Source organism: Argopecten irradians, chromosome 16 (genome assembly GCF_041381155.1).
Source record: "Argopecten irradians isolate NY chromosome 16, Ai_NY, whole genome shotgun sequence".
Taxonomy (NCBI): domain Eukaryota; kingdom Metazoa; phylum Mollusca; class Bivalvia; order Pectinida; family Pectinidae; genus Argopecten; species Argopecten irradians.
In genome coordinates this window covers 13,466,571-13,479,193 of record NC_091149.1, presented here as the reverse complement: position 1 = coordinate 13,479,193, position 12,623 = coordinate 13,466,571, and the positions used below count along the sequence as shown (strand labels likewise).

General features: G+C 34.9%; 1 protein-coding gene across 1 annotated transcript; it reads left to right on the top strand.

Annotated features, from left to right (window-relative positions):
* The first annotated feature begins 555 nt into the window (after positions 1–555).
* On the top strand, positions 556–11,339 carry LOC138310003 (uncharacterized). The gene is made up of 6 exons (XM_069251153.1): positions 556–729; positions 2,207–2,339; positions 4,143–4,237; positions 9,658–9,745; positions 10,385–10,631; positions 10,961–11,339. The coding sequence occupies exons 1-6, from the start codon at positions 556–558 to the stop codon at positions 10,980–10,982; spliced, it is 759 nt and encodes a 252-aa protein (XP_069107254.1). The 3' UTR covers positions 10,983–11,339.
* The last annotated feature ends 1,284 nt before the right edge of the window (positions 11,340–12,623 follow it).

The window sequence follows — 12,623 nt, the reverse complement described above, 5'->3', positions numbered from 1 at the left end:
TGCAGTATTGTTCGAGATGTATGTAAGGCAATAGTGTCCGCGTATTCTGAAGATGTTATTCAGACTCCTACTGAGCCAGAACAGTGGCAAAATATAGCGGAGCAATTTGCAGATAAATGGCAGTTCCCTCACACTTAGGCGCTTTAGAAGGCAAACATTTAGCAATACGGTGTCTAAAGAAGAGAGGATCTTTGTACTATAATTATAAAGGGTATCACTCTGTGGTACTAATGCCCCTTGTTGACGCCGATTACAAGTTTCGGTGTGTTCTGACGCTCAGATTTGGAACCAGTGTGACTTAAAAAAAAGGCCACTGGAAAGGGAAATAATCGGCATACCACAAGCATCCCCCCTTCCCGGTGATGACAAACCAATGAATTATTTCATAATCGCAGACGACGCTTTTGCAGTGAAAACCTGGCTTATGAAGCCTTTTTCCAGACGGGGTCTTACAAATGACGAAAGGTTTTTAACTACCGCTTATCAAGGGCCAGAAGAGTTGTTGAGAATGCTTTTGGTATCCTTGCGAATAGATACAGATGTTTGCTCTCGGTAATGAACCAAAAACCAGATACAGTTCATGTCATAGTTCTCGCATGTCTTTGTCTTCACAATATCACGAGAGTTAGATATTCTGCTGATCAGAACCTTCTAATGGACCAGGAAGACGTCGATCAACAAATCATTCCCGCAGCCTGGAGAGATGGTGTTGACATGGGTGATGTGCAAGTATTCAGGGGTGGCAACTTTGACACCTTCGACGCTAAATAACAATGGGTATATCTAAAACATTACATTAATTCCCATGTTGTATCTGTGTCATGGCAAGATAGAATGGTATAAAAGACAGGCGAGATCTGTATGACATTTTCGACTATGTTTAGTCTATGGTGAAGATCAGCTATGTAAGTTCGCAGCGAGGCAAAAACCAAAACATGTAGAATACAAAGACTTTAAAAACAGATATGTTGTGTAGTTGTATCGTTATCGCACAAAGTATATTATAATACAGTGCCTGGATGTCGCGTTTTTGCGCTTATACCGCAATGTCAATACATCTTGTTGTGTTGCAGTTAAATACAGAGCTTGCTGACGAAGCTTAGCTTTGTTCTTTTTGCTGTATATATTTTGCTCACTTGTGGTGCGAGATACAATTTCATTATTTGTCCAAGAATCCTCTTGATCAGGTACCAATACTTCAGCTGGACGCTTTGTTGCTCTACTTTTCTTAGGAGGCATGTTGTCGAATACTTAATTTTTTGGCGCGAATCAAGTTCGTAACCTTCGTAGTATTCCGTATTAACTCGTGCTATTCCGTATAAGACCGTTCTCGTCCGTACTTACACCTTAGCAAACCGTAGCTGATCGCAGTAGATCCGCCCGGATACGTTGCATTCCGAATCAATCCGTGTTATTCCATAGTAAAAATGTACCTTTCCGTAATAATCCCTATCACCTACGTTGCAAACCGAGAAAATATTTAAATAATTATTGGCCTACACGTGGAAACCCGTAGACATACCGTATCGGATCCATATCTGTCTACGGATAATGGCCTAACCGTGGGTATCCGTATTCTTTTTTTCGTAGCTATTCCGGCCTGGTGATCCGTGAATGTGTGACCGGGGCTATAACGAAAAGTATTTGTCTTTTTACCTTGGTTACAATTAAATTTGTATATTTTGAAAAGATTCCCAATTCCCCATTGACTTCAATGTAACCGGGTCCATTGTATTCACATTGGATTTGACAATGCAACAAATAGTTTGAACGCAGATCTGTGTTATAATGTTAATACGCCTTAACTATTTGTCGTCTAGTTAACAACATTTTAACTCAATTTTATCTCAGTCTTGTCGACATCGAGATAAGGAGAATTGTTTAGGCTTTAGATATCTGTAAATGCTATCATCTGTACATTTAATGATGCTCCATCGCCAACAGAGCATAAACGATTATGATCATTTGAACAAGAATTGGTGTTTAATTATATATATATATGTGTCTAATTAACACAAAAATAAGTGAAATAATCTATTTTGCTTTTTGTGCATGTGCATTCCATTCACGACATGGTGCCACGAAATATGTTCGAGATGGAATTAATTTTTTTTACTGTAGCATAATTTGTTTCCGCTAAAGATGTGCTATTTTTGCAAATCAGCTTTATGCTAACCTGTCCAAAATTTGTTTTTCACCGCTTAAGTTAGGTTGCGCCAAAACACTTAAGTTTACATCATGTCTTTTTCAGTTAGATATTGTTACCTGCTTCGAGCATGATTGTAAGATGGATGAGATGTGCGTTGCAACAGCGTCGGGAGATTCTTGTGTAAAGCATGGTAAGCTGGTTTTTAATTCATTGCTTATAAGCTATCGACAGGGAAGCATAGCTGATTTCCGCGATATTAGTATATAAATCAATTGAAATCCAATCCACCCTTTTTGCAAGGGCGACTATAAGGTATTACTCTTTCGGCGTCCGGGAAAAGGTTTCCGTGCGAAAACTTAAGTATTTATTGTCCGATTTCAACCAAATTTAGTATACTGCATTATATCAATGGTATCTCAACTGAGTTTGGTGATAGTCAAAATCCGTCAATATTTGCAAGAGTAACGGGACTTTAAAATCGTCAAAACATATAAATCCATGGTTTCCGCTCGATAACTTAAAGGGACAATTCACTCAGGCTAATTCTTTTACATAACCAAGAAGTGAAATATGGCATAAATGTATTGTTCTATATTTCTTATGAAACAAATAACGTTAAATATTGACAAATTCCACGTCATTGTTAAGTATTTTAATTAATATCGTTGAAATATCAAATCATTGATCAATACAATTAAGCAGGTACAATATGGGCGCTGTACCTTTACCCGAGCCAAAGTCACGCACGTTAAACAAATGAACTACATAACCACTGCGAAGGTGATAAAATGATTTTGAGGCAAGATAATTCACATAATAAGGTTAACACACTATTGTCAGAGCGATTTGAGCAGTTATAAACAAACGTTTCATTACTCTACGAGCAAGGGACAGGGTTCGGCATACAAGAAGTTCGACCACAAGTTTGAAAATTTCACACACATGTCACCACCATGGGCTTTTCAGGCACATCACAGTAAAACCGACTGATCTAAATTCCATTAGAACTGGTTTTTTTCGATATATGTACAAATTTTAATGTTCTCTTAGAATGAATTGTCCCTTTAAATATTTGTCGTCCAATTTCAACCAAATTTTATGAGTTGCTTATATCAATGATCTCGGATGAGTTCAATAACGGTCAAAATCCGTTAATATTTGCAAGAGTTACGGGACTTAAAAATCGTCAAAACAGAAAAATCCACGGCTCGATAACTTTCGTATTTATTGTTCGATTTCAACCAAATTTGATATATTGCTTTATATCAATAAGTTCTTAGTTTGGTTCGATACTGTTCAAAATCCGTCAATATTTGCAAGAGATATGGGACTTTAAAATCGTCAAAACATGGTTTCTGCTCGATAACTTTAGCATTTGTTGTCCGATTTCAACCTAATTTTGTTTAATGCTTTTATATCAATGGGATCTTAGATTGGTTCTATACTGGTCGAAATCTGTCAACATTTACAAGAGTTACAGGACTTGATAACTTCACCTACTTATCAACAGTATTTTCAACTGCAAATAACTATTTTTGTAATGATGTGTAGGCGACACATCTACTTTCTTGGAATTTTTGTTATTTAGAAGTGAAAAATAACTGAAATCTGCTTTTAAATCAAGAATTGATTACTTTCGAATTTGGTATAAACCATAAAAATATTTTGCTAAATTCTAATGATGTAACAACTTGTCAATAATAATCATCTGAACATAATTATAACTTATGAACTGCCCAGTTATTCGAGTCGCTCAACATTAACTGAAGAACTAATACAAGTTAGTGTACAGCATTGACTATATTGGCATTTTCCCATTTGTCAGATTTTTAAACTAAATCTTTGGTTCGCTTGATCTTGCAAATATCCATTCATATGGTTATGACAGTGTAAGGATAAATCATTTTTTAAAAGAAAACAAACTTTTAAGATTGTGACGATGTATGTCTATTGAAGACAGACGCTGTAAAATTCATACACTTTATTCCCTGAGGTTTAAGTACCGTCCGCTGTCCATCTGGGTCCGCTCAGTACCACGACATCTGTGTTTGGCCAGTGATGGGGAATTATACTTGGTATGAAGCACAGGTATGTTGCCTTTTATTATTCTATTATAGCGAACCGAAGGCTGAAAATGTTTGGTGTACGTCCATCCGCCCGCCTGGCATTCTTCCATGCGTAGACTATTTTGTCTAGCTTCTACACTGTGCAGTATAGTCACTATAGCAGCTTTTTTTTTTCTTTCTTTCACTTTTGCCAAATTTTGGAATTGATGCAAAAACGCGAAATTCAATATACCTCGCAGAATTTATCGAATTCCAAGTTTAACATATTTCAGTCGCAGGTTTTTAAAAATTTATTTTTGCCAAATGCGGATTAATTTTGTACTTAGAGTATGCACATACTGCTTGAAGCAGGTCACTGTGACCTATATTGTACTGGTGTCCGCAATTCAAGACTCGACCGCTGTCTTGAATTCCAATAGAGCCGGTATATAGATAAACAGGAATCGAATCACCTGGAAACAACATATCGTCTGATGACTAGCTTAATGAGTATGACTTTATAGCATTATAAAATACATTTTCCCTCTTTCCTTATAAATTAGTAATAAAGCACGAGGAACATGCCTACATGTAAAACAAAGTTATGGTGATATAATCGTAGCTGGTAATGGAATATCACCTTAATGTCTTATTCTCACTTTGTGTCACAAATTGGAAGCCAATGGAATTATTATTTATTTAAAATTGTAATTGTAATCGATAAAAATATTCAGTGATTATTTGTGTGGTATTAACGGGAATGAACGAAAGTATCAAAGTCATTTTTACAATTTCATTTTCATAATAAAGTCTATTACAAGTAAAGTGTGTAATTTGACAATTGTCGTATTCCTTGGTGAACTTTGTCATCAATATTTTACACAAAAATAGTGTGAGCCAATAGCTATTAATCTGCAAAAACCAAACTTATGCATTTCTAGTAGATTCTAATTGATATCTTTCAATATGGCTTAATGCATTTACATATCGAATCAATTACAACACATACATATCACCAGTGCAATTATAATACTTTATAGATGCTAATAATCTCGGCGGTTTTAATTTCGATAAATTTGCGGATCCATCCAAATTCCCGAGATTTGAAACCTCGCGATATATCAAATTAATAGTTATCCATATTATAGAATTTCGAAAGAATGGCTTATTCAAAAGCTACAAAGATAATTCGTGAAATTAAACCCTCGCGATAAATTCCAAACTGTAAATCGGGCAATTTACGCCCGCGAAATAACTATACAGTACCTCGCACCATGACCGCGAACATTTAAATATACAGTAGTTTGAACCATGACTATTACCAGTATTTGTAATAGCCTCTATCAAATTTAGACTAAAAGTTCGTGACACTGAGTTATCCATCCAACCAAAAATTAACCATTGAACCAGTGCCGATAGAGATATAAGATAATATTTATCATTTGGACAATAATCGATGTTTAACGTTGATAAGTAACTGCAATATTTTAGACGTCCAGACAGATTATAGTGTTGTGTTAAGAACTATAATTGGTGCCTATTACTGCTAATGGAGCAAAGTGATGATTATGCAAACCATTATTCAAACGTTTGTATGCATTTTATCCTACTTCTTTATATCATTCACCTTATAGGCAATAAAACTGAACCGTAAAAATATCAAATTCCAAGCGAGACGTTATTTTTTTCACATATAAATATGGAGGTCTTTCGAAGAAAAAATAAAACAGCAAGTCTTAAAGTTATGAAATTGAAGTCTTTTTTAGCGGTACGGTAAATATTAAGAATGGTTGTTATTTTTGCGTTGGATAAAATAATATATAAAGCCATGCATATTCATACTGTAAGATATTTGGAAAATTATTAGAAAGTATAAAATATGTGCCTGAGTGATTTCTGAGGTAGTGCTCCACCAGGACACATAGGCACCATTTCGTTCCCGGCCGAAAGGTTAAGTAGGCCGGGTACGTATATTCGTTCTCATTAATAATAAGTATCTAATTAGAACAAAATAGATATAAAATAATTTGTCTTGCTTTGTTATCTGCGTAATTAGTATGCGTAATTCCATGTGGGTCACATTGTTATGGATCTATTTTCGGAATGCAATTCATTATTTTGAATATTTCATATTGAATCAAAATAAGAAATTCTTAATAGTGTAAAGTTGGGAAGTTTTTTTAATGGAATAAATGACAAAAATTACCATTCTTCTGAGGTGTATTATCTTTAATAATGTGTGGCAATGTTTTTGTTCAGAAAAAAAAATCATCGGCCTGTGATCAATATGTTGGAAGTGCTGAAATGTGTGTTCAAATAGAGATTGAACAGTGTTTTGATTGCGTTCAAGGTGGTATGAACGCAAGGGGATACAGACATATTCAATGTAGCGCGTTGAATATGTCTGTATCCCATTGCGTTCATACCACCTTGAACGCAATCAAAACACTGTTCAATCTATATATTAACATAAATAAATCTACCTTTACGTACAATTTAAAAAGGTGATGGTTGCTAAGTTGGGTAACTACGGTAGTCAGGATGACCGAAGATATAGTTCCGATTGTTTAATGTTATAGCTGCAGTTGGTTTGAAATACAACAATGACACTTTTCAATTATTTTCAACATATATTTTTTTCAATTTGATAATATATATTAATAATGTCCATTTCGAATAAAAATTGAGATAACCAAGGCGGAACGACTACCGGTATGTATCGTTGTCAGGGTAGTGATGCGGTCCGAAGTGAAGCGAGCCGCCATATTTGATTTTCAACCGAGGAAAGTGACTGTGATAAAGCCTATTGATGGTATGACCGTTGAGCTGCTGAATGTTTGTCATGTATGTATCGGTCTAAGAACGCTATATACACTAAATTCTTCGCAGTCATGACTTTTATTTTATTGTACGGAGGATAGACAAGTGTTTGCGTGTGTGTAGGCCTATTTTGAATGCAAAGACGGGGCCATTTAAGCTGATGATACTGTTTCGGATAGGCTACCTGTAATGTTTTTTTTCTGGAAACCTGTATATGATCTGTTAACCTATTGTTCGCTTAGACGCTCCCAGAATTATTCACCGACAATCAGATGTTCTGTATATTTAGGTGAGATGAGTGACCGTACACACATGTATTTGACGTAACTATGGGATTCCCCGAACATTCCTGAGGAAAGCCCCCCGGTTGTAGCCCCGACCAGCGATTCATTTTGTAGTTTATTACCGTTACAATGCTTGAACACATGTTTTGTTTTGATGTCAAATACATATTTAACTGGATCTAATAAAAACTCTTTATTGTTATTTTAAAATCCGTCAACTTATGACGCAAAATGTTATCGAAGTGTGAACTAGGAGTGGTCCGAACCTGCACTGCGTTTGTATTCATACGTCATTGCGTTTACGGTAATCTGAACGCAACTCCCCTCCCGTTGACTATATAGGGGCATATGTAAATATATTCTTGTGAAGTGTACTGGAAACAACAAACCAATACGTCAAGTGTTTGTGACGTCATATTTAACGCGCCCCATAGAATATATTCTTAGAGGAATTGCTCCATACAAACATGGTTAACATAAAAGCGCAATCCAATTCCTATATTTACACTCACACGACTTTTTATTTATACTTTATGCAATAAAATTGTCATTTGAAAGTGACGTAATTATTCAATAAAAGTCGGTCAAAAGTGGGAGGAGCTTACTCAATTGAACAGCGAATTATGACGCTTCACGTAAGAAAGAATTATTCATCCGCGACGACAAAAAAGTTCAATATTTTAGTGTTAAGTAAACATGACAAACAAAGAAAATTTATGAGATAATTTTATTTAATCAGATCAGATTTTTAAATATATATTCAATTTTGCTAAAAGTTAATATATAGCGTAATAACATAAAGTATTTGTACTCGGCCACATGTGTGAACTCGGTGACCGTTGTGCAGCGAGGCGAAGCTGACGCACGCTTACACACTGGAGTTTGCCGAAGTTGTCAAAAACCAGTTTTCAAGTAGCTCAATGTGTTTGAGATTGTCGTCTGACTTGACGATATTACATCCTTGGGAGCCATGTGATTATATAATCTACGCTTAGATCCATCGCCATCGATAGATTGAATAACTTCACTTGTGTTCGATGGATACAATGTAGCTGTGTTGACGCGTAACTGTCAACACGTGGATTACTAGCGGTGCATGTTTTATAATACACACGATTAAATTCTCAAAGAACAGAGACAAGAGGATATGTTTATAACTGACCTCTGTCAGAGGGTCTCACGCCCGTCCACCCCAAAGACTTGATCGTAGGACGAACACAGACACAGAGGTAATGTTTACATTTGACATCCATCATTTTTAACAAAAGTGAAAGCACTGCACGTCGCCCCGGTCGGGATATTTTTCCCGTTTCTTTATACAATTGTTAATTTTAAAAATGTTTGTATCATGTATAAATATAAAACATATATGTATTGTTCATATCTTTCCAAATTTCTATGAAAAACAACAATATACACGTAATGTTGCGTCAAAATGTAAACAAAGCCATGTGTTTCTTTAAAAAAAAGTAGCCCCTTTACGTTGCATAGAACATTTTCATACGCAAGTTCAAAGTTCAATGTTACCATGCAGTTATGGTAAACAAAATCGGCTAGTACTTGCGTATAGTGAACAAGCCTAGCAAGTGTAAATATATTCTTGTGAAGTGCACTGGAAAACAACAAACCAATACGTCAAGTGTTTGTGACGTCATATTTTGACGTTATTGTTCACACGTCACAATGACTTGATGATGGGAATGATTCGTGATAAATCGTACTTTAACTACATCGTATTGGTGTTTTGAAACCCGCGTATTAATTAAAGTAGACATTTAAAATATCTCCTATGTATAAAAGATTGAACTGTCGAAGATTGCTGGGCTTTACTACAAAAAATGACAAAATGTCAAAATTTCTACATTAGTACGGGATTTAGCAAAAAGACGTTATCATATTTATATCAATCTTTACCATATCAAAGAGATGTATTTCAAATAAAGATAATATTTTTTCTCATACCTCTGATGCAATACACCATGTCTACTATATCACGTGGCTTACCATACAATGGAACTTCGTGACACCATTGCATCAACAAAATTACTATTTTTCTGGTAAAATTTAAACGGTATTTTCAGAAACTAGTCTAGTTTTACTATAAATAACACCAACAACGTAATTTGTGTTTTAAACATAAAAAAATCCTATCTGGAGAATTGACTTGCAGTCGAGGTTGTCTTTAACTTAAATCAAAATGGCGGAATATCATAATATTGTCAAATTGTAGTAATACCGTCGAAGTATTGTAGAAAAAATAATCTGTTAGATTCGGGTTTTACAATATTTTGTGACCCTCGGGTAGAATATCTCTATCTTTAATATTCACATTTGAAAGTATCTTCAAATCTTTTACCAGACTGCCTGCGGAGAAGGAGCCTCACTACTGGAAATCTCTACGGTGGATATTTACAATTTGTTTGAAACTGTGAGCCAATACCGATGCAGTCAGTATTTACTTAATATCTCTTGTATGGTGTATTTAAATAACATCTTATTGATTTTTCAAATTATTCTGTAAATATTCTTAACAATTAAAGTCCCATGATGCTTTCGTGATATATTTAATCGTAAATAATATCCAACTTTGCCAAAGAATAGAGTTCATACCTTTATGGCGATATACTTTAATTTAAAATGCCGTAGTTAATCAGAATTGTAGTAATGATGTGGGAATACCAAGGGATTCCTTTATTTATGATATGTTGGTGCCACTTCTGAAGACCACTTTGTATAGCCTTTGACCCCAGTAATGTCTCTCAGACCTGATAGATGTTGACAGACGACGCTAATACGTTGTCATCTTATTGTCGTTGTTTTTATGAGTGAATCTCCAGAAACATTAATTAAAATCCTACTAGCAAATATCATTGTTTAAAGGTTTATTATTCCGTAAGAGTTAGCCCCTTGTGGGTAGGTTTTAATTGTGATTCATTATTTTGTCAGCAAAATTCACGCCGTTTTCTCTAAAAAGTATGACGTCACGCTCGCATTTACATGACGTCACAATGAATACCTAATGGCAGATAACTCTGTAACATTCAAATATAGAATATGCATTTGTTTCATTATTTTGTGTTTAGTAGGTGTTAAGAGATGTCCATATCCACGGAGTTTTTGGATTGGTCTCAAATACTCGGCAACGCATTCTGCTTTTGTTTGGGATGCATCCGGCAAGATTCTGACGCCTACTGACTTTAACACCTTTCTCACATTTCCCACCCCCGGGAACACGGACATGTGTTTTGGACTTTATCGTCAGTTTAAAAGTAACACCACAAGAACAGCTCAAGTAGACTGTGACTGCGAAACCATGGTCGCGTGTCAGCTTATGTAAGTAAAGGACACCAAGGCAAACCTAGATCGAGTATACTTACCCAGCCTACATGCTAGTAAGACCTCTTTCTTTGAAACCTGTTTGAGAGCGGCTACCTCTGTTTTAATGCGATCTCTTTCTGTAAAACACTAATTGTCAATTTCAACACAATTTGACCAGTCTATACAGATAATTTAGCTACCAAACTATTGTTTCTTTGTCCATTTGGTTGTCGTTATATATACATATTGTACATTCTTGGGCATTAGATATTTAAACGGATCTATTTATAGAAATATATGCGTTGCTTAGGTCTCATTTACACTTCAGGTTGAATCTGTTTCAGAGCCCCTGACTACTGGACATGATTTCCTTGGAAACAAACAAATCGACAAATCGGCAATCCTCTAACAAGCTTACCAAGGGACAAGATCGACACGAGTTTATGAGATCCATTTATACAGAATTTAACACAATCACATAATATCTATATACAGAGAGAGAGTTTATCTCCTTTTTATGAATTCACCATTTAACACAAATCTACAGCATTAACTACAATTCGAAAATCTGTCCTGGATTTATACACCACTCTGACTTTAAAGTTCAAAAATGTTAATGCTATGAATCAAATAAAAGTTCTGTTTTGAACTGGCTTGGAAATCACTTAAGCAGGACCATTTGGAACAAACTTCCGATTTGTCTTGTTTCATATGTCTATTCTTAACCACATCATACATATTGAAAAGAAATGTCTCTTTTTAGTGTTAAATAATACAAAAGTATGTTTTTGCTCAGTCCGTTAAGTAATAAACGTCACTAAGAACCTCTTATTATGTCGCTTAATTTTAGAAAGTAATATACCTCTATCACTGCCGGAGGATATGGCGAAAGAGAATTATAATTTACAGATAGCTGTCCAACCAAAAAGTATCCTTCATGCATTCCGTTCATAAATGCTATTCACCACATAAAACACAAGCAAAGGTAATTCTATGTTGCCATAGTCTATACTGGATTTACCATGGTTGAATGCACATTGGTAGAGTTACCTGAGGTCATAGACAAAGGAAAACACATATGCCTATATTCGAGTCGGATTATAAAAGTGTACGTCATTAACACACAGAGTCGCTTTGTTTTAAATTAGATAATAGCCTAAAAAAGTACAATGTGGGAACGAGACAGTGCTCGATTAAGACTTTTTAACAAAATTTAGTTTTCGGACGATAACTTGAAAACACATCAACATGATTTGTTCATTCATACAATGATAGCATAACTAAGTAATAATAATACCTTGCCAGATATTAGAAAATGTAATTGACAGCAGAGGATGTCTGTTACTCTAAGCTTGTTTTCGATATTTCCGTGAAATCTAAACACCAGCAAAATATTCAGATGTATTCATTGAAGTACCCAAAAACAACAGTTCAAAGAATTATCATGGTAATAAGTGAGCCGAGAAATTTAACTTCAGTAAATACTATTGTCATCGTGAGTTTATAGCGCTGTGCACTTTTTAAACAATTTTATGACTTATTTCAGTGTTTATTATCGCCTTCTTGATGTTTTAAAATATTGAATTGAATACAATTTATTACTAATTTTTATTTGACTCATATTAGATAAAAGGCTCAATACCTTTCCGGAATGGAATTTAATTTCTAAAATTGCAATATAAAAAGAAATTGATAATTTTGCAGATTAGCAAAAGTTATTGGTTACTGTTAATACTACACTAGTCATTTGGCGAAACAGCGAAATTAATTTTCACATTACTATATATTACACAGTAAGAAAAACCTGTGTATGTCGATGGTGCTATATCAGCCGACATTCTACACTCACAAGTTGTATGTATAGTGTAGAATGTACTTATACAATTTACTTTACTGTCAGTCTACACTTCAAACTTATATGTGTAGAATGTACATATACAATTTACTTTACTGTCAGTCTACACTTCAAACTTATATGTGTAGAATGTACATGTACAAAATGTGGCG